Source organism: Myotis nattereri, assembly GCF_964212035.1.
Source record: "Myotis nattereri genome assembly, chromosome: 6".
NCBI classification, from domain to species: Eukaryota; Metazoa; Chordata; class Mammalia; order Chiroptera; family Vespertilionidae; genus Myotis; species Myotis nattereri.
In genome coordinates, this window is record NC_138081.1 from 15433650 (window position 1) to 15460015 (window position 26366).

Consider the following 26366-nt stretch of genomic DNA (forward strand, 5'->3'; position numbering starts at 1 on the left):
GCGTACCCCCATCTGCTGACAGACCCTGGAGGAAAAGGCCCTCGGTGAGATCTCCGTGCCCAAAGAGGTGGCTGAAGGTCTGCTGCAGGTTCTCTGGAACCGGTTTGAGGGGAGCACCCTCAGTGACCTGCTCAACTCCAAAATCTACACCAAGTACGGGCTGCGACCTGATAAACTAAGCAGCTCATCTTCCTCCCGAAGTCGCTCCTGTACCCCAGATCCAGAAGAGGAGATCAAGTCAGAGGCCAGGGTCTCAGAGGAAGAGACCAAGTCCCCCAAAGCAAAGGCTGAGCCCCACAAAGCAGAGGCAGAGGCTGCCAAGGGAAAAACTCAGCCCCCCATGGCACAGAGTGATTCACAACTGTTTAACCAGCTTCTGCTGACTGAGGGAATGGCTCTGTCCCCCGAAATAAAGGAGGCAGCCAGTGGTGAGTTATGTGCCAGGAGGGGAGGGCATTAAAGTTGGAAAAAGACCCCAGAGAAATGGGTATTCAGAGGGAAAGACATGAAGAAAAGGTCATGTTAGCTGGTTTGGCTCAGTGGATAGAGTGTCAGCCTATGTACTGAAAGGTCCCGGGTTTGGTCCAGTCAAGGGTATGTACCTCAGTTGCAGGCTCCTCCCTGGCCGGGGCCTGGTCCGGCACATGCAGGAGGCAACCAATCGATGGATTTCTCTCACATCAATGTTTCTATCTTTCCCTCTCTCTTCTACTCTCTAAAAATCAATGGAAAAATATCCTTGGGTGAGGATTTAAAGAAAAAAAAGGCCACGTTTGCACAGGAAAATGATTTGGAAGCATATGTCAATTTTCCTTCCTTTGGCCTTGATTGTATCTAATCAATCACAGCTCCCTTTCTTTAGTATCCCTGGAAAAGGAGTGCCCATTTTCCAGGGAATCTTTGTCTTCAATGTTTGACTATTTTTCTTTTTTAAAACTTTTTTTTTTTTTATTGATTTCAGAGAGGGAGAGGGATAGAGAGATAGAAACAGCAATGATGAGAGAATCATTGACCGGCTGCCTCCTGCACGCCCCCTACTGGGGATCGAGCCCACAAACCAGGCATGTGCCCTTGACCAGAATCGAACCTGGGACCCTTCAGTCCTCAGGCTGACGCTCTATCCACTGAGCCAAACCAGCTAGGGCAGTGGTCGGCAAACTCCATGCAGCTCTTTGGCCCCTTGAGTGTGGCTCTTCCTAAGCCTTAGGAGAACCCTAATTAAGTTAACAATGTACGTACCTATATAGTTTAAGTTTAAAAAATTTGGCTCTCAAAAGAAATTTCAATCGTTGTACTGTTGATATTTGGCTCTGTTGACTAATGAGTTTGCTGACCACTGAGCTAGGGCAATGTTTGACTATTAAATGCTTTTCACAGAATTGGATATGTTCTGAATGCAAGCTACAGTGATGAATAATATATTAAAACTAGAGGCCTGATGCACAAAATTTGTGCAAGGGGCTCGGCTCTCAGCCACGGCTTCATTGTTCTGCTGTTTGGTCTAATTAGTATATTAGCTCTTTATTATAGAGGATTATAGAGGATGTCAGTAGGAAAACTGGGCTTGACCTTTAAGGACTTCTAACGTGGAGGTGCCATATTTTTTTAAGCCACTGCCTTTCCCTCATCCATTTCAGAAATGGCTAGAGCCTTGCGGGGTCCAGGTCCACGCAGCTCCCTGGATCAGCAAGTGGCGGCTGTTGTGGCTACAGTGCAGATATCCAGCTTGGACACAAACCTGCAGCTTTCAAGCCTCGATGCCCTCTCTCAGGCTGTGGAGGAGGTCACTGAGCCGGACCACCCTCTGGTCCGTCCTGACAGATCCCTGAGGTTGGAATGGTGGAGAGGGAAGCAGTTTGGTTTAAGCTAGTGGGGTGGGAAGGATCTATGAGATTAAGAATTAGGCTGAGGGTGAAAGGAGGGTCAGTCTGAGGAGCAACAGAGCAGGAGGATGGAATATTACTGAGGCTGATATTGTCAGAGCATTTATTTTTTGGGCTTTAACGTTTTGCTTGCATTCTCTCATTAAGTCCTCCTATCACCTGAGGAAGATTCACTCCTATTCTCATCCCTTTGTATGGTGAGGAAACCGAGGCTTAGGGAGTTTAACCAACTTGCCCAGAGTTTGACAGAAAGCAGAGCTCGGATTCAAACCTAGGAACTTTTGGCTCCAGAACTTGAGTTTTTTTCTTTTCTTTTCCCTTCTTTTTTCCTACCTCCCTACTTTCTATTTTGAAATGGGTTTTTAATACCCCTTAATTATGTAAATAATATACAAATACATTCTCATTTTAAAAGATCTGAAGACCATAAAAGAACATAGAATGAAAAGCTAATTTCTTTTCACCACTGTCATTCGGATGTGTATCCTTCTGACCTTCTCTAGTTTTACATTTGTTAGTGTGTTGGATCTAGAACATTTCCCGAGTTTGTGTCTTAGTATATGTAATCAAGCTACATGTTTCTGCAACTTTTCTCCCACACTCAGTATGTCTAACAGGGCTCTCCATGTCAGTACGCATAGAGGTGCCTCAATATTTTCATTCTGCATAGGACTCTGAAATACGATTATGTCCAAGTTCAAATACAGAGTTTCCCTCACATCTGCCAACACTGGATATTAGCATATTTTAAGAATCTGTCTGATTGGCAAAATTTAAAATGATTGGTATCTCCTTGTTTTAATTTCTTAGTTCTAGTGAAGTTAGGTATATTTGCACTCATTTGTTGTGTTTCTTCTATAAATATTGTGTTTTTTGTTTCTTTGTTTTTAATATATATATTTCTTATTTCAGAGAGGAAGGGAGAGAGAGAGACAGAAACATCAATAAGAGAGAATCATTGATTGGCTGCCTCCTGCACACCCCACACTGGGGATAGAGCCCGCAACCCAGTGCCTGGCTGGGAATCAAACCATTACGTCTTGATTCACAGTTTGATGCTCACCCACTGAGCCATGCTGGCCAGGCTAAATATTCTGTTTTTACCCTTTGCCCATTTTCTTACTGGGTCTTTTTCTTATTGACTTATAGACATTCTGGATATTAATCTGTTACTTATGTTTCAAATATCTTGCTTGCCTTTTTTTCAAAATCATAACTATTTTCTCAATATAAAATGATTCATGCTCACTGTAAGAAAATGGGAAATTATGAAGGTAAAAATCATCTGAAAACCTTTATGCAGAGATAGTCACGGTTAACATTTCCGTAAACACCCTTATTTATATTTCTGTACCTATTCAGATATAGTACCTATGTGTGTTAACCCATTTGTCAGAACCATGACTGCAGAGGGCATGTATATTTAAAGCGTATTTGACTCACTTTAAAATCATAAAGCATGAGAAAAGACAGATAAAAACAGGACTTCCCCAGTACCTGTATTTGTCTTCTTTTTCCAGAATTTCTCCTTTTGTGTTTCTTAACTCCATAGTTCATAGACTACCTCCTCAGTATGCATCTCTGTCCCTGTGGGGAAAGATGTCATTCCTGGTTTTCCCCCTCTTGTGATGGTCACTGTGATCTAGGGACTCGGGGGTACTTCTTCCTTCCCTTACGATAGCATTTCCACTGGACCCTCTCTCTGACTCTTGTTGCTTATCTCTTAACTTCGTGGATAGTGCCTTTCATTGTGCTCAAGTTTTAGATTGTAGTGTTGCTGTATTTTTCAACTTTTTATTTTGGCTTCTAGATTTTAAGTCCTACTTAAGAGGGGCTATCCTATTTCAGGATTACAAAAATATTTCCCGCCCTCGCCAGTGTGCTCAGTGGTTAGAGTATGGGCCCACGCACTGAAGAGTCTCGGGCAGGAGGTATCCAATCTGCGTGTCTCTCTCACTTCGATATTTCTTTCTCTCTCTCTCTCTCTTTCTCTCTCTCTCTCTCTCTCTTCCTCTCTCCCTTCTCCCTTCTCCCTCCACTCTCTTTAAAAATCAGTGGAGCCAGCTGACTTGGCTCAGTGGTTGAGCTGGTTGTCAGCCAGGAGGTCAGGGTTCGATACCAATCAGGGCACATGCCTTGGGGGAGCATGCAAGAGGCAGCCGATCAATGATTCTCTCTCATTATTGATGTTTTTACCTCTCTCTCCCTCTCCCTCTCTGAAATCAATTTTAAAAAGCTAAAAAAATGAATGGAAAAAATGTCCTCGGGTCAGGATGAACCAAAATTAACAAAAATATATGTCCGTATATATTCTAAAAATATCTACGATTTTGACTTTTATATTTATTTTAAAATGTTTGCTATTTATTTTTGCAAATGAAGTGAAGCGGAGTTCCAGCTTTATTTTTTCCAGGTGGATAGCCAGGTGTCTCCACGTCATGTATCGCATGGTCCTTCCTGTCCTTTCTGACTGGGATGCGGCCCTTGTCTCCCTTCTCATCTGTTGACCTGTTTGACTACCCTGTATTATCTCCAGAGTTTTCATTATTAGAACTTTATATTTATACTTTGATAACTAGTAGGCAAGTCTATTCTTTCTTTCCAAACATTTTTTGACTATTCCTGCATATTTCCCTTCCTGGGCCTGAATCTGCCTATCATGTTTAAAGAAATAAACTTTTTAGGCATTTTGATTAGAATTTCATTGAATTTATAGACTTATTTGAAAAGATGAGCCAGAGTTTGTAACCAGTTTGTTCTGCTGACTCCTTCATGAAGTGAGGAGCCAGAGGCAGTTAGACTGCCGTGGAGGGGGCATCAGGAGTGAGGCTGAGGCAAGAAGAGCAGGTGGGGAAGGGGAAGGGGTGAGGGACTGGAACTCGGTGTACAGGTCTCGGTGGGGAGTCAGGCATGACTCTTGGGGTGGGAAACGCCAATTTCTTTCCTCCCAGAGAGAAGCTAGTGAAGACGCTGGTGGAGCTGCTGACCAACCAGGTGGGAGAGAAGATGGTGGTGGTGCTGGCCCTGCGCCTCCTGTACTTGCTCATGACCAAGGATGAATGGCGCCCCCTCTTTGCCAGGGAGGGTGGCATCTACGCTGTGCTGGTTTGCATGCAAGAATACAAGACTTCCGTCTTGGTGCAGCAGGCAGGGCTGGCGGTGAGTGGACTGGGAGTGAGTGAGGGGTGAGATGGGCAGGGTGGGGGACTGCTGACCTCGGGGAGGTACTGTGGTGATTTACATCAGCGGGGAGACCTTGGGACCAAAAGATGCAGGTGGATTTAAGAGTTCCAGCTGGATAGTCTTGGAGATAGAGTGCAGCTTGAAGAAATGGAGAAAGATGTCTGTAAGAATGACTGCAAGTTTGCAGTTGAGCACCAGATGGGTGAGGTGGCCATTTACTAGGTGGAAGAATGTTGGAGGATGAAGAGGAATGGGGAGAAATCAGGAGTTGGGTTTTTAGGTGTGTTGAATTTTCCATGCCTTTTTAGTTACAATTAGGTGTCTGGTTAAAGACTAATTTTCTAGATGTGACAGAGTAGGTTTTTACCCTTTGATCTGAGTTTTTACCCTTACACAGAAAATATCCCTTCCCATATGTGTGTAAAACAAAGCCAACATTGCCATTGTCTTGCCACCCTGGGACCAGAAAATGGAGAAGGGAGGCCCTCGTCCAGGGGAGCTTAAGAGAATTGGCTTCCAGAATGATCCAGGCATTCTTGCTGGCTGGCAGGATGTGGCAGGGTGTGCTCTGTATAGGCTGAGGGTCCTGGAGGGGGACAGGGAGGCCTCAGGTATGAGAATGCTTTCCAAGTACAAAGGCAAAGTGTGGACAGGAGCACAGATCCCCCTGGAGCAGGCTGTCCCAGGGAGAGGCGGGAGGCTCTTTTCTCTGTGGGCCTACTGCATGCTGCTTCTCCCAAGAGCAGCCAAGCATTCATCGTCTAGGCCAGTGGTCAGCAAACTCATTAGTCAACAGAGCCAAATATCAGTAGTACAACAATTGAAATTTCTTTTGAGAGCCAAATTTTTTAAACTTAAACTATATAGGTAGGAACATTGTTATTAACTTAATTAGGGTACTCCTAAGGCTTAGGAAGAGCCACACTCAAGGGGCCAAAGAGCCACATGTGGCTTGCGAGCCGCAGTTTGCTGACCACGGGTCTAGGCCATGTCTGCTGATAGAATTCCCTGACCTTTTCAAGTTGCTTGACCATAATACAGCATTTGCCTCTTGCCCTGTAACAAAATCGCACCATTTTGTATCTAACATGAGGTCTACAGAATTCAGCTAATTGGGAGAGAGTGGGGTAGCCCAAGGGAGAAAGCCTTATGATGAGGCAGCTTTTGCTTTGAGGGCCCAGGTCTCAGGAGGGCGATTTTCCTGGGAATTATGTCTAATTCCTAGAGGGTTTCTTGGGAGCCAACTCTTTCCCCAGGAGAGACCTTCTCCACTCCAGTGGTAGAGTGTTCATCTTTATTTTTTTGTATAGTACCAGCAAACAAGTTTGCACATTGCAAGTATTTCTTCCTATAACTACAACTACTCTGCCGGGGAGGAAGCCCAAGTAGCCTTGCTGAGGAGGGTGGGACACTGGTTTTGGAGGCCAGGGGACATAGTTTGGGAGTGTTGGCATCTAAGTGGTAACTGAAGCTAGGGGCGTGGCCCAGGTTGCCTAGGGAGGGCATGCAGAGTGAGAAGGGAACGGGGACAGGAACTTGCATGTGTAAGGTTTAGGCAGAGGAACACCAGGAAGGGAGGACAACCCGGCAGACATGAGCTTATGGACGTCAAGGGAAGAGACGTTTCGCAAAGGCAAGAGCTGTCAAGCAAGAAGGAAACAACTTCAAGGAAAGCTTTTGCAGACAACCAAGTCCTGTGAAAGGGCCCCATTCTGAGGCGAAGCTACGGGAGGGGCAGCCATCCCACCAGTTAGCCTTGGTGCCGGTAGAGAGAAACTGGACTCATATTACCACCATTGAGCCTTAGAGTTCTTCGCTTTATCTTGTCTTTTTTCTTTGCTTTTGTTTTTTAGTATTTAATGTCCCATCAGTGCCTTTTCCATTTCCATCTCTTACTCTGCTCCCCCAAAGTTTGAGATCTAGAAGGATGGCCTGGCTCTCTCCGTCCTCTGCCGGTGGCTCTGCTCCCTCCTAACTCTGCCTCCATGTCCCTCTTGCAGGCACTGAAGATGCTGGCCATTGCCAGCTCCTTGGAGAACCGCGACTTATTTACTAGCCAGGATTCTGCCCACCCGTTGTTCGATGTGCAGATGACCAGAGAGATCTTCGCCAGCATCGACTCAGCCACCCGCCCGGGCTCGGACAGCCTGCTCCTCGCCGTCCCTGCCGCGGTGATCTTGATGCTGAACACAGAGGGGTCAGGGCCTCACCCTCCGAACCTCAAACTCCCGCCGCGCCCCAGTCCCCACTGCTCTCCCCACGTCTCACTGCCCCTCAGAAACGCCCTTGTTTGTGCCTCTGGGTGAAACTTCAGTGGCCTCTCTGACTGTCGTTGGGGGAACGGCCAAGTGCTTCAGGGCAGGGTGACGCCCAGCGAGCAGAGACACCCTGGCCTCTCCTTCCTTCTTGGGATTGGGCGGAGTGACCCGAGGCCGAGGACCCCTGAAGCCCCTTCCTCCCCAGATACTGGGCTTCTCCCCGGTGTATCTACTTCCTATTTCTGTTGTGTTCACTCTGTCAACTTCTTCCCGGGTCACCTCTCTCCTCCCAGGTGCTCCTCCGCAGTGAGAAATGGCCTGATCCTGCTCAACCTGCTTTTGGGCAACCACCACACTCTGGGAGACCAGGTTATCACCCGAGAGCTGAGAGACACCTTGTTTAGGCACTCGGGGATCGCCCTGGGGACGGACCCCATGCCCACCATACGCACCGTCCTCATGATCCTCTTCAACCGCTACTCGGAGCCGCCGGGCAGTCCTGAGCGCACAGGTACCATTGTGGGGAGGTGGTCTGCTGAGGAGCCAGGCAGTGCCCGCCGGTGGCCAGGAAGGCTGCCACTGGCGTCCTCAGACCGTACTAGAGGGACGCAGGGAGCCTTCAGGAAGTGAGTGAGGCTTTGGGGCTCAAGTTAGGTCTCAGGTAGAACTTCCTGCCAAGAGGGGAGGATTCCTAGAATAGGGACAAGGAAATTGCCTTCTCTGAATGGCTTCCGGCGTGTGAGGTTGCCATCGGTGTGGTCTGGTTTTGGTCCAGTCTTACTGGACACCAAAAGGTTGGTTGAAGTAATTATAGAGAGGCCTTTTTTGGTGAAATTGTAATTTACAGTACAGAAAGTTGATGACTAGAAACTGCTGTCATAGGGAGGAAACCCTTAGTGTTTCACAAACAAGTGAAAACCCAGAAGTGTGGGGGAGAGTGAAGAAAGCAGTGTCCTTCAGCGTGTCTGTCTGAAGCCCCCAGGCCAGGGTATGCAGGTGCTCTTACACCAGCTGACGTTGACTGGCGTATGTGACAGCATAGTTCACGTCTAATCATAAATGTAATTGTATGATATAGGAGATTAAAAACGGTAAATGTGACAGCGTTTGCCTTTCTAGACATTTCTTCAGATGTAGCTAGGTATATATTTGGGGCCAGAAAAGAAAATCCCCAATAGTTTTGTAAAATCTGCAGGCACCTCCGAATGGGAGGGAAATCTGGGGGTGATTTTCAGGACCTGCCCATTTCTCGGTTTGGCCAACTTGTATGAATCCTCTTTGTATGTATTTTCTTCCTCCCATGTGTCTGGGCAGCAACACTGGAGCCCCCCGGTGCCCAGGGCCAGGATGGGTCCCCCGAGCTGCTGATCCGGTCCCTGGTTGGAGGCCCATCTGCAGAACTCCTCCTGGACTTGGAGCGTGTGCTGTGCCGTGAAGGGGGCCCTGGGGGGGCCCTGAGGCCCCTCCTCAAGCGCCTCCAGGAGGAGGCCCAGCCCTTCCTCCTGTTGCTGCGGACTCTGGATGCCCCCGGGCCCAACAAAACCCTGCTGCTGACGGCGCTGGGGTGAGGGACCTGTCCAGGCCCGTGCATTGGTGGCAGGGGCCGCTGGCAGACTGTAGGGACTTCACTTGTTTCCATCCCCTCACCAGGGTCATGACCCAGCTGCTGGATTATTCTGAGGCAATGGCCCTCCCCTGGCATGAGGTCTTGGAGCCCTGCCTCAACTGCCTGAGTAGCCCCAGTAGTGACTCTGAGGTAACCAGAGACGTGGCAAGGGTGGGGGACGGGGAGGCAGCCTCGGGCCCCAGCTACTTCTGGAGGGACAGCATAGCCTTTCTAAAGGGGCTGGACACTGGGAGGGGTGGGTCAGAAGGAGAAGCTGATGCCACCTAAGAGTCTCCAGAACCGGGCCTTTGAAATAGAGGTGTACGTCCCAGATACTGTGGGTTTGGTGCTAGACCACTACAGTGAAGCGAATATCGCAATAAAGCGAATTGTAATCTTTTTGCTGGTGGAGGGCCTTGCCGTTAATTTGTTAAAAATGCAACATCTGTCACGCCCCATAAAGCTAAATGCAATAAAATGAGATGTGCCTGTATAAGCTTTTGGCTGCACCTGGATTTAGATTACTAGTTGAAGAGAAGCCCACATTTAGCAACCCAAACATTCCTGCTCCCCCCGCTTCAGGGTGTGAGAGGCTTGGGCACCGAGGTTGGCTGCTGAGATAGCTTGGCCCTGGCAGGAAGAGGCCTGGGGAGGTGTGCCCAGCTCCTGCCAGCTCACTCTGGACTCCCAGCACCCCAGTCTTCCGTTCCTGCCTTTGGTACTCTCCTTTCCCTGGGTTTCTGAGTTGCTCCAGGATCTCAGCTAGGACCTTCCCTGTACTAACCCCCCCCCAGCGTGACCTGGCCTTGTTTCCCACGCGTCACTCTGTGGCTCTGGGCGCAGATTGTGCAGGAGCTGCTCCGCTTCCTGCACCGCCTGGCCTCGGCGCACAAGGACTATGCGGTGGTGCTGTGCTGCCTGGGAGCCAAGGAGGCCCTCTGCAAAGTGGCGGACAAGCACCCGGCGCTGGTGCTGCGGGCCGGCGAGCTCCGCGACCTGCTGACCGACTGCGAGAAGCACGCCCAGCTCTACAGCAGCCTCACCTCCAGCATCCTGGCTGGCTGCATTCAGGTGGGCCGGCTCGTGGGTACAGAGCGAAGGGAGATGGAAGGCAGAAGCAGGGGAAGGGGATTCAGTGTGTCCCCCTTTGGCATCCCTGTTGGACATGAGTCATAGCAAACCTGGGGCACTTGTTTCCCAACCTTTACCTCACCTGCTCCTGTTCTTCCAAAGTCTGGGGAAAAGTGGGTTGAGTATCTGTTGCCCTTTGACTCTTTCTCACATATGTCTTTTACTTTGTTTTTCTGTGTTTTCCCCTCTCCCCCTTCCCTTTCTCTCTCTCTCCTGTTTCGGCTGCAGATGGTGCTGGGCCAGATCGAAGACCACAGACGAACCCACCAGCCCATCAACATCCCCTTCTTTGACGTGTTCCTCAGGCATCTCTGCCAGGGTTCGTGCCCCCTCTGCCTTCTCCTGGCTCCCACCCCAGCATCTGTTCTTCCCTTCTCTTCTGCTCTCCAGTGCCTTGCCTTTTTTCTCTCAACTAACCAGGCTGTGACCGCCACCCCCTCCCCCCGCCCCCAGGCTCCAGTGTGGAGGTGAGGGAGGACAAGTGCTGGGAGAAGGTGGAGGTGTCCTCCAACCCGCACCGGGCCTGCAAGCTGACCGACCGCAACCCCAAGACCTACTGGGAGTCCAACGGCAGCACCGGCTCCCACTCCATCACCGTGCACATGCGCCGTGGTATTCTTGTTAGGTGCGCATACACCCACATGCACAGCCCTGTCTGAAATCCCTGAGGGACACGCTCATTCTGTGCAGTGAATAGTAGTCACACAGGTACAGAGACCTCCTCCCCCCTGAGCCTGGTGACGTGCTCCCCAGCAGGTACAGCCGTCACTTCCTGTGCTTGGTGTTGAAGGAGATCAGCAACTCAGCCTCTCTTTCTGTGGGCATTTGTTTAACGTGTCTCTGTGCCAGGCACTGTGCCATGGTGTGGAGCTACAAGGACAACATACAGGACCTGTCATCAGGGCACATGCAGTCTAGTTGGGGGACCAGGTCGACTAAGAGCATAGAGTGAGAACATGGTCGACGTGTGCACTGGGCCCCCAGCCCAGCCGAGGGTCAGACAAGGCTTCCAGAGGAGGGGTGGACTGAGCTGAGCTTTGAAGCAGAAAACGGCGAGATAAACAGAGGGCAGTGGATATTCTAGGCAGAGGGACAGCATGTGAGCAAAATGGGAGTAAGAAATGGTGTATGGGGGGAACTTTAAGTAAATGTATTTGGTTGGAATGAAGGTTATGTGTAGTGAAGCAGCAGGAGATGAAGCCAGAAAAGTAGGCTGAGCCAGATCACAAAGAGTTGTGTGAGCTTTATTCTGCAGCGTGGGGGAGCCACTGCAGGGTTCTAAGAAGGGAAGAGACAGAGCTGGGTGTTTAAATTTAGAACACTCACTCTGGCATATGGGAGTTTTAAGGTTTATGCAGTGGTCTAGCTGAAAAGTGACGGCTGTCTTCAGTTAGGCAGAGGGAATGGGAATCGCCAGGAGGTGATGGGCTGGGACGTCTTTGGTGGAGCCAAGGGACTGGCGGTGGGCCTGAGGAGGGAAGCAGAAGAGGGAGGGTCACAGTGACAGTGTCCGGTTGTGGGGGGCTGGGGGGTGGCAGTTTTCTTTCCCAGGGGAGAGAACGTTCCTGAAGACATGATAGTTCCACTTGGGCCTGTTGACCTTGAGGTGCCTTCCACTTTGAGGCATGACACGGAAATGCCCGCTGGACACACAGCAGGAAGCTCAGGAGAGGAGTGTAGGGTAGAGATGTGGATTTGGAGTCATTGGGCAATTTTCAGTGGAAAGTATGAGCTTGAAGCCACTTGGGGGAAGACAAAGGCAAAAACGGTCTAGGGAGGACTGATGCGTAAGCAGAGGGACAGGAGTCTGACGAGGAAGTGGTGGGTTGAAATTGTGAGCTAAGCTCAGAGTCCTGATTCTGACTGACCCCTCTCTCCTCTCCCAGGCAGCTGACTCTGCTGGTGGCCAGTGAGGACTCCAGTTACATGCCGGCCAGGGTGGTGGTGTATGGGGGTGACAGCACCAGCTGCATCAGCACTGAGCTCAACATGGTGGGGACCCTCGTGATCCCCCCGCCCCTTACTCCCCACCCTTCGGTTTGTCCCAGGGCCTTATCAGAAGGGCCCACCCCTGCGGAATTCCATATCCCTTCCTCCCCGTGAGCAGTGAGCGGAATTAAGGGTGTGGATCGGAGTGGGTCCGTGGGCTCCGTGCAGGAGCAGTGATGGGCACACAGCGTCACAGACTTGGCTGCTGTCAGCAGTCCTTCCAGCCCCGCCCTCCCTCTTCTCCCCTGCCCGCCAGGTGAATGTGGTGCCCTCCGCCAGCCGGGTGGTCCTCCTGGAGAACTTGAACCGCTTCTGGCCCGTCATCCAGATCCGCATAAAGCGCTGCCAGCAGGTAGGGCAGGGGCAGAGGCGGGGGTCTGAGGATCGAGAGGTAGCACGGGGTTTCCATAGTGACTGGGTTACTGCATTTGGGGGCCAGGCTCGGACCAAGGCTTCTCCTCAGTCTGCCTGGGGATGGCCCAGGACCCTGCTGAGTCCCAGAGATGCAGGACTGTCTCCAGGGAACTCAGGGGTGAGGCCAGGCTTTGGTCGTGCTTGGTGACTTAGGTGACAGATAAGTGTGTGCATGTAACAGGGCGGCATCGACACCCGGGTTCGGGGTGTGGAGGTCCTGGGCCCCAAGCCCACTTTCTGGCCACTGTTCCGAGAGCAGCTGTGTCGCCGTACATGTCTCTTCTACACAATCCGGGCGAAAGCCTGGAGCCGGGACATAGCAGAGGACCGCAGGCGCCTCCTCCAGCTCTGTCCCAGGTGGGTGAGGCCGGAGGAGGTGGGTCAGGGAGCAGGACACTGAAGGGGAGATGCTGTGGAGTGTGAAAGGTAAAGCAGTGGCCAGGACACAAGGGAAGTGAACACAGGTGAGAAGTACGTGCCAGGGAAGAGCTGGGGGTGGACTGAGCACGGGGTGATTAGGAGTTGACTGCACTCGAGTGGAGCCACAAGGAAATGTGTGCCTTTAATCCTGGACCACACACTGTTTATTTATCCCCAGACTGAACAAGGTTTTGCGCCATGAACAGAGTTTTGCTGATCGCTTCCTCCCTGATGATGAGGCCGCCCGAGCGCTGGGCAAGACCTGCTGGGAGGCCCTGGTCAGCCCCCTGGTGCAGAACATCACCTGCCCCGGTAACCATCCGGACCCTGGCCCACTAACCAGCTCCTTGTCACCGTTCCCAGGCACCGCCTGGGTTAATGCTCTTGGTTCTCTTGGTCCCTGTCTTTATCCCCGAAGGCCTGTCACCTCCATGTTCCTTTCCTTCCTCCACAGACTGCTCCCTGAGACTCTGGTATTTGAATCTTCCCTCCACCCCATCCCCAATCTGTTTCCATATCCCCAGACTCCAGCTGAAGCAGACCGTGGTGGGAGGGGGGTCGAGAGCTGTGCTGGCCCCCAAACCTTTTTGTACAATTGCTCCTTCTCCTCCCGGGCTGTCTGTTGCCCCATTTCCCATGGGGACCTGTTCCCGACCCATCTTCTTTTAGACGCGGAAGGTGTGAGCTCCCTGGGATGGCTGCTGGGTCAGTACTTAGAGCAGAGGGAGAGCTCTCGGAACCCCCTGAGTCGAGCAGCATCCTTTGCCTCTCGAGTTCGTCGCCTTTGCCACTTGCTGGTGCATGTGGAGCCTCCTCTGGGGCCTTCTCCTGAGCCATCCATGCAGCCCCGTAAGTCCCCGCCGGGGCGGCCGAGCTGAGAACCTGGCTCCTCCCCTCGCAGGTGTTACTCTTCCTCACTGCTTTGCTGTGGACATTTCCAGGGGTCAGTACCCAAGACCCCGAGACTCAGCGGAGGCTGAGATGAAACTCCTTCCTTTGCCCGGTGTCTCTACAGCCAGCAGGAACAGTAAGGGTCAGGACCGGAGCCCGGGGCCTTCACCTGTCCTCCCTAGCAGTAGCCTGAGGAGCATGACGCAGTGCTGGCTGAGCGTGGTGCAGGAGCAGGTGGGCAGCAGGAAGCTGAGCTCTGCGGAGGGGGTCTGCGAGGCTGGCCGCATACTGGGACTTCCCTTTTACATTTCTTGCTCTTTCTCCTCAGGTCAGCAGGTTCCTGGCTGCAGCCTGGAGGGCCCCAGACTTCGTGCCTCGTTACTGTGCACTCTATGAGCACTTGCAGAGAGCAGGCTCAGAGCTCTTTGGGCCTCGGGCAGCCTTCACGCTGGCCCTGCACAGTGGCTTCTCAGGCGCCTTGCTGCAGCAGTCCTTCCTCACGGCTACTCACGTGAGTACCATCAGCCTCCCAGTCGGCAGGGCGTAAGCTCATGCAAGGCTCACCCCTCTCTGCCCTCTCATCTTCTTTCACTCCCCACTCTCCTCCACCCTCTTCCTGGTTCACCAGTGCCCTTTCCCTTGCCCCAGATGAGTGAGCAGTTTGCCAGACACATCGACCAGCAGATCCAGGGCTGCCTGGTTGGCAGAACCCCTGGAGCAGACATGCTGGGGCAACTTCAGCAGCACCTGGAGCCCATCATGGTCCTTTCTGGCCTGGAGCTGGCCACCACTTTTGAGCACTTTTACCAGTGAGTGAAGGTCGACAGAGTAGGGGATGGGAGGCCTAGAGTGTAGAGAGGACAAAGATGGAGTCTTAGAGGGAAGATGAAGGAGGGCAGTGGGGAGAAGAGATTAAGATCCAGAGATGGCCATGGCCTTGGTGGGAAGGAGGAGGTGAAGTAGGGCCGTGACCCAGGGTGGCTGCAGCAGAGGGACCTATGTGCCGAGTGCCCACACTGAGGCCGGGCCTGGGCTGTGTGTGCTGCAGGCACTACATGGCGGACCGTCTCCTGAGCCTGGGCTCCAGCTGGCTGGAGGGGGCCGTGCTGGAGCAGATCGGTTCCTGCTTCCCCCACCGCCTTCCCCAGCAGATGCTGCAGAGCCTGAGTGCCTCCCAGCGGCTGCAGCGCCAGTTCCACCTCTTCCAGCTCCAGCGGCTGGACAGGCTGCTCTTGGAGCAGGAGGATGAGGAAGAGCAGGGCCTGGAAGCAGAGGTAAGAGCGAGGGAGGAGAGCGGGAGAACGGGAGAGGAAAGAGGGGAGCCCAAGAGCCCTTGAAACTCTTCTCTCTCTCAGGAGGAAGAGGAAGAAGAGGAGTCCGGGAAAGAAGTCTTTCTCGAGGACCCAGGTCCAGCAGTTTCTATACTGGTCCTGTCACCACGCTGCTGGCCCGTCTCCCCACTCTGCTACCTGTACCACCCCAGAAAGTGCCTTCCCACAGAATTCTGTGATGCCCTTGACCGCTTCTCCAATTTCTACAGCCAGAGTGAGGAGATGGGACAGGCAATTGGATATTGGGGTGAGGTTTGGGGTGGCAAGAGAGGAAGAGGAGGTGACCTTTGGACAGGAATGCATAGATAGGAAGAAACATTCTCTAGCAATAGCAGTCTCCTAGGGAAGGGTGAAGAAGTGTGGATTAGATTTTCATTAATTTCTCATTTCCTTCAACTTTATATGAATTGGTTCTATTTTCCTTTTTCTAACTTCAAGTTGCATGCTAGTCTTTTCAGACTTCTTTTTAAATATAAGTATTTAAGGCTATTAATTGCCCTCTCAATATTACTTTAGCTGCATTCTATAAGATCTATACTTTTTTGTTGTTGTTAATCCTCACCCCTGCATATTTTTTCCATTGATTTTTAGAGAGAGTATAAGAGAAGGGGAAAGAGAGAGAGAGATACAATGTGAGAGAGACACATCGATTGGTTGCCTCCCACATATGTCCTGACTGGGGCTGGGGACCAAGTCTGCAACCAAGGTATGTCTCTTGACCAGAATCCAACCCTCAACCATTCAGTCGGGGGGCCAGTGCTCTAACCATAGAGCCACACCAGCTAGGGTGGATTTATTTTATATGAACTATTTTTTATTAAGGTATAATTAGTAGTCAGTAAAGCGCACACATCTTAATTGTGACTTAATGAATTTTGTTTCCATATACATTTCCTTAACCACCCCCAGCTCAAGATGCAGAATACTCCCAGCACCCAGCAGGCTCCCTCCTTCATCTCCTTCATGTCTCCTTTCTAGTCAGTATCTTCTTCCAAGGGAAACTGTTGTTCTTCCCTTTGTCACCATAGATTTTTGCCTGTATATGAACATCATATAATTGGAATCAGAGAGTATATATTCTGCTGTATCTAATTTCCTTCTCTCAACTTAATGTCTGTGGGAGTGATTCAGGTTGTCAGTTGTGTCATTACTGTGTTCTTTTGTATTGCTGAGTCATAGTCCATTGTAGGAATATATTTACCCTTTCTGCTGCTGATGGACATTTGGGATGTTGAATCAAGTTTTTATTATGTAATATTTTTATTGTTTAGTTCAGAGAATTTTCTAATTTTTATTCTTTTTTTTTTCTTTTTCTTTTTTTAATTTGTTTCTGGCACCCATGACGGGAATGGAACCTGGGACCCTTGAGTCCACAGGCCAACGCTCTATCCACTGAGCCAAACCAGTCAGGGCTATTTTTTCTTTGACTTAATAGTTTTCTAGAAGTAGATTTTAAAATTTCCAAGCAGATTTTTGTTTTGTTTGTTTAGTGTTCTTTTTTTTTTTGGTGTCCTGGACGATGCTCCAACCAACTGAGCCACCTGGCCGGGGCTGTTTAGTATTCTTTCTGTTTTAGATTTCAACCTTCATTCCAGTGTGGCCAAAGAACAAGGTTTCTGTGATACTGAATCTTTGCCATTTATTGAGACTTCCTTTGTGGCCAAGTAGATGGTCAAATTTTGTAAGTTTTCCATGTGTGATTAAGAACAATGTGTGTTTTTCTGTTGCTGGATACAAGATTATACATATTTCACTAAATTGACCTTGTTCATTGTATTGTTCACACTTTCTATAACCTTATTTTTATCTGCTTGATCTGTTACTGAGAGAGGTGTGCTCTAATCTACCATTATGATAGTGAATTTCTAAACTAAGTATGTAAATTTCCCTTTATATATTTTGACTGTTATTATATACAACTTTAAAATTATTTAACAGTGCTGCTAACAGAACTTTCTGCAAGGATAGAAACGTTCTGCACTGTTCAGTATGATAGACATTTGTGGCTATTGAGTACTTGAAATATGACTAGTTTACTTTAACCAGTTTAAATTTAAGTAGCTACATGTGGCTACTGGCTATCACAATGGGCTATGCAGATACAGAATCTTCATGGTTAATTAGATCTTGTCATTATGGAGTGACCTTCTAGTAAAGCTCTTAAAGTCCATTTTTACCTGGTATTAATAGTATACCATCTTTCCTTGGTTACTGTCTTTCTAGTACATCTTTTTTTATCCTACTACTTTTTGTTTGGATGGATAATTCTTTTAGATCATTTTTATTTATTTTTTAAATATATTTTTATTGATGTCAGAGAGAAAGAGGGAGAGATAGCAACATCAATGATGGGAGAAAATCATTGATTGGCTGCTTCCTGCACACCCCATACAGCCCTGAAATTGAAAAGATAAGGACTCTCTTTTTAAAGGCAAGGATACTACATTATCAAACCTTTAGAAATTAACAATTCCTAATATCAAATATACATTTAGTGTTCATGTTTATGTAATTGTCAAAGTGTTTAAAATTGGGTGTTTTTGTTTATTAAGGATCTAAACCAAGCCCACGTATTGAACTTGATTTAGTTCTCCATCAATCTGGGTTCCTGTCTCCCTTTTTTTTCCCTACCCCTTTTGCGATTGTTTGTGAGGGAAACTGGGCTGTTTTCCAAGTAGAGTTGTTGACAGGCTGGATTCTGCCGATTGTATCCACGAGGTGTCCTCTAGCATGCCCCTCTGTCTCCTTTATTTCCTGAAAACTGATCATTAGCTGTAGAAGCTCATTCCGCTTTGAGTTGGATTTCTTGGGCAGGAACACGCCATGGGTGGTGTTGCGGCCTTCTCCAGGAGGCGTGTTATTTCTAGCTGTCTTTCTGTGCTGAGGTGGACCAGTGGGTGTCAGTGTTGTTAGTCTGATGTACACATTGCATATGGTTCCCATCAGCTTTCCACTAGACAGTCATTCGTTACCATTGCGTAGGTTGACCATCTCACTGGGGGTTACGGACTGGTGACATTCTAGTTCTATCATTCCTTCCTTGTGTATTTGCTGGAATGCTTTCTCTATACAGAGGAACTTTTCTCATCAGCGTTTTAGTTACCTTCAAGTACCATTGATACAGGAGAGGCTTGACTCTCTCCTTCTACCCTTTATTTTGAACCAGTTTTCAAAATAATGTGTTGGTTCTCTGGCATCCTCTAAAGATGCCCAATGAAGTCTCCTAAAAAAACAACAAAAAACAACCATCATTGTGAATTCATGGATTTAAAAATATTTCATGTGTTTCAATCCATTGTGGGTGTCATTCTTTTTTTTTTTTAATTAAATCTTTATTGTTCAGATTATTACAGTTGTTCCTCTTTTGTCTCCCCATAGCTCCCCTCCGCTGTCCTCATCCATAGGTGCATGATTTTTGTCCAGTCCCTTCCTGCATCCCCCACACCCCTTTCCCCTCCAAGAATAGTCCACTCCCTTTCTATGTCCCTGATTCTATTATAATCACCAGTTCATTCTGTTCATCAGATTATTTATTCACTTGATTTTTAGATTGACTTGTTGATAGATGTGTATTTGTTGTTCATAATTTGTATCTTTACCTTTTTCTTCTTCTTCCTCTTCTAAAAGGATACCTTTCAGCATTTCATATAATACTGGTTTGGTGGTGATGAACTCCTTTAGCTTTTCCTTATCTGTGAAGCTCTTTATCTGACCTTCAATTCTGAATGATAGCTTTGCTGGGTAAAGTAATCTTGGTTGTAGGTTCTTGCTGTTCATCACTTTGAATATTTCTTGCCACTCCCTTCTGGCCTGCAAAGTTTCTGTTGAGAAATCAGCTGACAATCGTTTGGGTACTCCCTTGTAGGTAACTGATTGTTTTTCTCTTGCTGCTTTTAAGATTCTCTCTTTGTCTTTTGTTCTGGGCATTTTAATTATGATGTGTCTTAGTGTGGTCCTCTTTGGATTCCTTTTGTTTGGGGTTCTCTGTGCTTCCTGGACTTGTAAGTCTGTTTCTTTCAGCAGGTAGGGGAAGTTTTCTGTCATTATTTCTTCAAATAGGTTTTCAATATCTTGCTCTCTTCTTCTGGCACCCCTGTAATTCTGATGTTGGTATGCTTGAAGCTGTCCCAGAGGCTCCTTACACTATCTTTGTATTTTTGGATTCTTTTTTCATTTTGCTTTTCCAGTTGGGTGTTTTTTGCTTCTTTGTATTTCAAATCTTTGACTTGATTCTTGCGATCCTCTGGTCTGCTGTTGGAACTCTGCATAATATCCTTTATTGCAGTCAGTGTATGCTTAATTTCTAGTTGGTCCTTTTTCATAACCTCGAGGGTCTCACTAGATTTCTTGAGGGTCTCACTACATTTATTGGCGGTCTCACCAGGCTTTTTGAGGGCCTTACTAAATTTATCCGTGGTTTCTAGAAAGTTCTTGAAAAACCTTATAAGTGTGGTTTTGAACTCTATATCCAGTAGTTTGCTTTCCTCCATTTCTGTCATTTGTGACCTGTTTCTTTGTTTCCGCATTTTTTATGCTTCCCTGTGTTGATAGAGTGGCTTTGTGTGCTAGGTGTCCTATAGGGCCCAGTGGCTCAGCCTCCCCAGTTACCTGAGGTGGACATTCTTGGTGCACCCCTTTGTGGGCTTTGTGCACAGTCTTGTTGCAGTTAAGCCTTGATTGTTGTAGGTATCACTGGGAGGAATTGACTTCCAGGCCAATTGGCTGTGAGAGTCAGCTGTGTCTACAGTGGGAGAACTTCTGTGCTGGAGACACCCTTATGGGGCAAGACTTGCTTCAGTGGGGCGTTGGTGCTCACTGAGTCTGCCCCTGAGTGTGTCCCTTATGGATCTGAGGAGTTGTAATTGGATGGTCCCACTCTGACCACTGGGTACACTGGCTCTTGGATCTAAGGAGGTGCTAATTTAGCCTCTGCCTGAGGCTACCCAGCAGGAGCCCAGCTGTGAAGCAGTGCAAGCTGCTGTGGGGCCTTGGGCCTTCTCTTGGAAGTTCTGGGTCTGTCTGGCCCAGCTGCAGTTTGTTAGGTAATTTTCAGATTGCAAAGGGCCAGGGCATTCATATGCAAATGGCTCTGCTCACAGCCTGGGTGGGGCGGGGTCTCAGGGGATCAACAGGGCGGAGCAAGCAGCTGTGGCTGATCCTCAGCCCTGCCCTAAGGGGCCGCACGTCCCAGTGTCCCGGTAATCACTGCAAGCACCTCTGAGAGAAAGCCGCCCTCGAGTTCCGAGTTCTGCCTGCTGCCACACAGTCCAGTTTCTCCCTGTATGAGTCCTGGGTCCCCAGAGACTTCCCGGAACTGGAATTCAGGGCAGTCGGGAGCTTGTGATGCCCTCCCGATTCAAAAAGACAGCCGCGTCCTCAGTTGCCAGCCCTTGCCATGTCCGCCTCCGTACCTCTGCACCTCCTCTGAGTCTCAGTGTGCTTTTCTCTTTCCTCCTAGTTGTAGAATTTCCACTCAGCCAGCCTTCCTGTGGTTCTGGATGATGTCCGTTTTGTCTTTTAGTTGTATTTTTGAATTTGTTGGAGGCAGCAATTTCTGGTGTTTACCTATGCCGCCATCTTGGTTTCGGGTGTCGTTCTTTTGTTGTCCAAACTGTCCAATCGTAGCCAGAGTGACCTCTCAGGTGGCTCTGTTTGAAACTCGCTGCCTTTGACAGCGTCCTTGCTCTCCAGTCTGAGCGCACTTGCCAGGCTCGCCTTGCCCGAGCTGGACACAGGGCAAGGAAGAGACCCAGCCTAGAGGATCTGTCTGCTCCTTAAGGGCAAAGCCCAGGTCTCCGGTGTTTCTTCCATGGAGCCTGTCTCGTGCAGGGTGGGGCACGGGGTGGGGGGTGCTCCCAGATGCCTGTGACTTGCCAGGGAGGCTGCGCTCCGGAGGCTGTAATGCTGGGGTCTGAGAGATTAGCAGGAGCAAACCTAACTAATATTGACCCTCGCCTCAGCGCCTGACCCCCTTTTCCCTTGTTCTGTGCCTCCACCCTTCTCCTCGACATGCTCCCAGGTCAGAACCATCCAGTCCGGGGACCACATCGGCGGCTGCAGTGGACGTGGCTGGGCCGGGCTGAGCTGCAGTTTGGGGACCAGACCCTGCATGTGTCCACTGTGCAGATGTGGCTGCTGTTGAACTTCAACCAGACAGAGGTGCCTCAGCTCCTCAGCCTCTCTGTCTTCTTTCCCCCTTGTCTGCCACTGTTCTAAACTCTGTTCCTCCTCCCATCCTTTCTCCCCACTTCTGACTGTCCCTGTTTCTCCTCACAGGAGGTGTCAGTAGAAACCTTGCTGAAGAATTCTGACCTCACCCCACAGCTACTGCTCCAGGCACTCCTGCCCCTCACCTCTGAGAATGGCCCTTTGACCCTGCACGAGGGTCAGGACTTTCCACATGGGGGTAGGTCAGTGGGGCTGGCCTGAGACTCTGCTCATAGGGTGTGGGGCCCCCAGGGCGGGGTAGTGTGGTAGGGAATGAGAACGGGTCCCCTTTCTGCCCCTCCCCCTCCTCGGGCACTAACTGGCAGTGAGTTCCAGGTGTGCTGCGAGTTCGTGAGCCTGCGCTCCAGCCCTGTGGGGAGGCCCTGTGGCTGATACCTCCCCAGAAGTACCTGGATGTAAAGAAGGATGAGGGTCGAACCCTGGAACAGAAGAGGAACCTCTTGAGATGTCTTCTTGTCCGTATCCTCAAAGCCCACAGGGAGGAGGGCCTCCACATTGATCACCTGGTTTGTCTGGTAGGCAGAGAGGGGACCCTGAAGCTAGGGGAGGGGGGAGGAAGCTGTGCTTGGGGTTGGAGGTTAGAGCCAGAGGTCACCACAAGGCAGGGTAAACTGTCAGTGTGAGCCCTCCCAGGGTGACATTTCTGTCTGGGTTTTCTATCCCTGACGGGGCCGGTAGACTGAAAGTAGAGACAGAACATGAGTGTTTACCCTGTGCCAGGTCCTAACTCTAAGAGTTTGCATTATTAAGTCATTTAATCCGCACCACTCTGTGAGCTAGGCAGTATTATTATTACTGTCGTCCTTTTCATTTAACAGGTAAGAAAAATGAGGCATGAGAGAGTAACCTATCCGTTGTCACACAGATAGTAAGTGGAACAGCTGGGCATCGAGCCTAGACAGGCTGCTCCTCTAGGTAACATGGCCTGCCTGTTTCCTCCTCCCATCCAGGTGCTGGAGGCCTGGCAGAAGGGCCCAAACCCTCCCGGGAGCCTGGGCCGCACTGTTGCCGGGGGCGTGGCCTGTACCAGCACAGATGTCTTCTCTTGCATCCTGCACCTCCTGGGCCAGGGCTATGTGAAACAGCGTGATGACTGGCCCCAGATGCTGATGTACGCCAGCCCAGAGCCCACGGGGCCCTGCCGGGGCCAGGCCGAGATCCCCTTCTGTGGCAGCCAGACCACCGAGGCCTCCAAGCCCAGGTAGCCTCCCCCAGCCCCCGCCCCCTGCAGGGGCTGCAAGCAGTAGAGATGGGCTCCCCATGACAGATGGCACCTCAATAACTTGGGAGGGGCCAGGCTCCCTGGTGGAAACACATGTCATTTCTTTGTCCAACCCCTTTTCCCTCTCCCTGCATTTTCCCCCATTCGATCGTCCTCATTCCTCCTTCCGGTGCCTTCACCCCTTCTTTTCCTTTCTAATCTGTCCCCCTCCTCCTAGAGTCAGCCCTTAGCAAGGAACCCACCCATGTGAGCTCCTTTATGTATATCTCATCTAAGCAAAGATGAAATATGCAATTTGTATTGAGTGCTATGTACTCTGCTCAGTGAAATACACATACTACAATGGGAAGCCTGTTCTGGAGGCTTCCGTAGCTGCCATAGCTGTCCCTGAAGTGGCTAAAACTTCTGCATCGGATCCAATTCACCAGAAGTTGTTAGGGCACCTCTTCCATGCCTGTTGTTTGCACTGGGTATAGAGTGAGTTCTCGAGACTAGAATATTTCTCCACCTTTCACATGCGCGTACATCACCTGGGAGCTTGTTAAAATGCAGATCCTGCTTCCGTAGAGCTGCGTCTGGCACCTGTGCTGCTGGTCCACAGACCACACTCTTTCCCACAGACATGCTGGCAGCATTTGGGTGGGACCTCCAGTGGGACTGTCCCATCTACTGTAGGTCAGTTAGCATCCTGACCCCCACCCACTCGATGCCTGTGGTGCCCGCAGTCACTTTGACATCCAGCCCAACCCCCACACCTACAAATGCTTCTGTGGAGGAGCCTGCTGTGACACTTGGTTTGGGGGTTATTCTCTGGCTGGTTAAGCAAGTGTGACAGGGGTGTGCAAGCAGGGAGCTGGGGGACAAGGTGGGGTTCAGTTAGTAGCTTGTGTAAGCAGGACCGGGAGACTGACCACTGACTCTTCTCTGCCCCACAAGCCCAGAAGCTGTGGCCGCCCTGGCATCCCTTCAGCTGCCTGCAGGCCGCACCATGAGCCCCCAGGAGGTGGAAGGGTTGATGGAGCAGACGGTGCGGCAGGTGCAGGAGACACTGAACCTGGAGCCAGATGTAGCTCAGCACCTTTTGGCTCATGCCCACTGGAGTGCCGAACAGCTGCTGCAGAGCTACAGTGATAACCCCCAGCCACTGCTGCTGGCAGCTGGGCTGCGGGTGCCCCAGCCCCAGGCTGCCCCTACACGCCCCGATCACTGCCCTGTCTGTGTCAGCCCCCTGGAGCCGGATGACGACTTGCCCTCTCTCTGCTGCAGGCACTACTGCTGCAAGGTGAGGCCCCAGCTCTCTCCTGCCCCTGGCTTTCTACTCGAATGCGGTTCCTTGGCAACTACTGGTTCTAGCCCTAGCGCCACCATTGCCTACCCCAGGAATGTGGGACAGGTCTCTTAGTCCCTCTTACACTAGTTTTGTTAGGATCCAGCGGTACTGGTATGCATCAGTGGTTCTCAAACTGGCTGTGTATTACAATCTCTGGGAGCTTTTTTTTTTTTTAATCCTCACCCAAGGATATTTTCCATTGATTCTTAGTGTGGAAGAGGGAGGGAAAGACAGAAACATCGATGTGAGAAACACTGATTGGTTGCCTCCTGCACGCACCCTGACTAGGGCCCAGGGCCCAGGCAGGAGGAGCTTGCAACCGAGGCACGTGCCCTTGACTGGAGTCGAACCCAGGACCCTTCGGTCCACTCTACCTACACTCTATCCACTGAGCCAAACCAGCTAGGGCAATCACGAGCTTTTAAAGATCCTAATGCTCATGCTATATACCAGGCCAAGTAAATCAGAATTTCTACAGGTGAAACCCCAGCATATGGAGTGTTAAAACCTCAGGTGATCCCAGTATCAGTCAAGTTTGAGGACTAGACACAGACACACACACATATACGTCTCACACACATCTTACACACACACGTCTCACACACATCTTAACACACACACGTCTCACACGCATCTTACACACACACGTCTCACACACATCTTAACACACACATACGTCTCACACACACACACGTCTCACACACACATCTTAACACACACATACGTCTCACACACACATACGTCTTGCACACATCACACACACATCTCACACACAGTATACCTTAAGGCACTTTGTAAATGAGGTGTTATTAAATTGGTGATGATAATAGTTTATGGTTTCCTTTCTACCATTCAAGTCTTTATCTTAGAACATCTTCACTTCTTTTATATGGGTGGGCAAAAGTAGGTCTGTAGTTCATATGGAAAATAATACACTAATTAATAAATAATGATACAGGAATAAACTGTGTTTCGTGTACTCACAACTACAAACCTGCTTTTGCTCCACTCTGGTATATGCTCTTATTTAATATGAAAATAAAAAGTATTATAAACCAGGACATAGCACAAAAGTATGGGAAGGCAGGGTTTGCTGCTGTAAAGCTGACGCAGACAAGGCCGTAGGTGGGGGCGCGAGTATGGAGTCTTCGGAGGCAGGGAACCGAGTGCTGAGGGTCTGATGTTCCCTCCCTCACCGGCATCAGCTTAACAGGATGAGCACCGTGGTTGCCATGAATGGTCGCTGCCTCTCCCAGCAGCGTCCCAGGGTGTGTGGTCTGGGACAGGTGCATTACACGCTTGTGCCTTTTCTCCTTCCCTTTTGCTCCGTTTCCAGTTCCTCTTCTCACATAGGTGCCTGTGCTCGCTTTTCTCTAGGTCCTTACTGACTTCCTTGACCGTCCATTTTTTCCTTCAACTAATACTTGTCCTGGTTTTACTGTGTGCACAGCACGGGGTGCTGAATGAGGGGGTGGGACAATCCAAGCAAGAAGTAACTAGAGGCTGGAAATAGCAGCTAATAGTTGCGGGGACTCGCTCTGGGCCACTGTGCTGCCTCACACGCATTCTTTGCTTGGTTCCGTCCTAGTTCTCTGCGAGGCAGGGACTTGCCATCGCATTTGGCAGACTGCAGAGGAAGGCACTGGGTGGAGAAGGAACCTGCCCAGGGCCGGATTGGGTTTGGGCAGTCTCGTCCGGGGCCCACACTCTGAGGATAAGTGCAGGGAAGAGACTGCAGTGGGTCATGTTGTTGGAAGTGACTGGGGTTAGGAGTGGGCTGGGGGCCTCGTAAGGGACTTCAGACTGGGGAGGTTGGGGAAGGCCCGTCTGAGGAGGAGATCTGGGGGGAAGAGTGGTGGACGGAGAGAAGAGCCAGTGAGCGTGCGCTGAAGTGGTGGGACAGCAGGGGGGTGGCGGGGAGAGGAGGCTTGGCAGGTGCAGGGGCCAGTTGGGATTGGCACACAGTGGGCTTTGCTCCAGGGAAAGCCATGGTGGGTGTAAGCAGGGGAGTGAAAGGGTCACTTTGTGTGGAGAAAAGCTGGGACAGGACAGGAGAGGAAGCAGGGACACCCCTTCGGAGACTGGTCCACACAGGCCAGAGAAGGTGGTCGTGCGGCCGAGGGACAGGGGAAGAGCGGAGTGGGTGGGCGGGGCTGCATTTGGAGGTAGAGCAGGTAGGGCTTGGGGAGTGGATTCGGGGGCTTGGGACAAGGGAATGGAGGGTGATTCCTGGGGGGTGGATGGGATGTGTCATCTTTTACTGGCTTGGGGGAAATGTTGGGCCTGGGAACAGATTTTGAGGGGAAATGCAGTCTTTTGTGTCCATGAAGTTGGAGCTGCTTGTCGGGACCTGTGTGTGACTGGCAGGTAGACGGTGGGTTTTCAAATTCAGAATTTAGTAGAGAGGCCTGGCTGGTATCACCCAGGGAGAGAGAAACAGGCCCAGGACATTGGACTTGGGGCACCCCCACTCTATAGCG

General features: G+C 50.3%; 1 protein-coding gene across 1 annotated transcript in view; it reads left to right on the plus strand.

The window, feature by feature from the left end:
• CUL9 (cullin 9) overlaps positions 1–26366 on the plus strand; it is a 37738-nt gene that overhangs the window by 5140 nt on the left and 6232 nt on the right. The window contains exons 7-31 of the mRNA XM_081093927.1: positions 23–428; positions 1638–1830; positions 4835–5042; positions 7067–7263; positions 7618–7835; positions 8639–8888; positions 8975–9080; positions 9774–10001; positions 10290–10380; positions 10515–10686; positions 11948–12053; positions 12307–12402; positions 12646–12821; positions 13063–13196; positions 13554–13733; positions 13900–14009; positions 14104–14286; positions 14424–14584; positions 14824–15049; positions 15131–15320; positions 21126–21265; positions 21383–21512; positions 21650–21849; positions 22285–22535; positions 23493–23838. Of these exons, the coding sequence (XP_080950053.1) occupies positions 23–428; positions 1638–1830; positions 4835–5042; positions 7067–7263; positions 7618–7835; positions 8639–8888; positions 8975–9080; positions 9774–10001; positions 10290–10380; positions 10515–10686; positions 11948–12053; positions 12307–12402; positions 12646–12821; positions 13063–13196; positions 13554–13733; positions 13900–14009; positions 14104–14286; positions 14424–14584; positions 14824–15049; positions 15131–15320; positions 21126–21265; positions 21383–21512; positions 21650–21849; positions 22285–22535; positions 23493–23838 (4698 nt within the window). The remainder of the gene's footprint in view (positions 1–22; positions 429–1637; positions 1831–4834; positions 5043–7066; positions 7264–7617; positions 7836–8638; positions 8889–8974; positions 9081–9773; positions 10002–10289; positions 10381–10514; positions 10687–11947; positions 12054–12306; positions 12403–12645; positions 12822–13062; positions 13197–13553; positions 13734–13899; positions 14010–14103; positions 14287–14423; positions 14585–14823; positions 15050–15130; positions 15321–21125; positions 21266–21382; positions 21513–21649; positions 21850–22284; positions 22536–23492; positions 23839–26366) is intronic.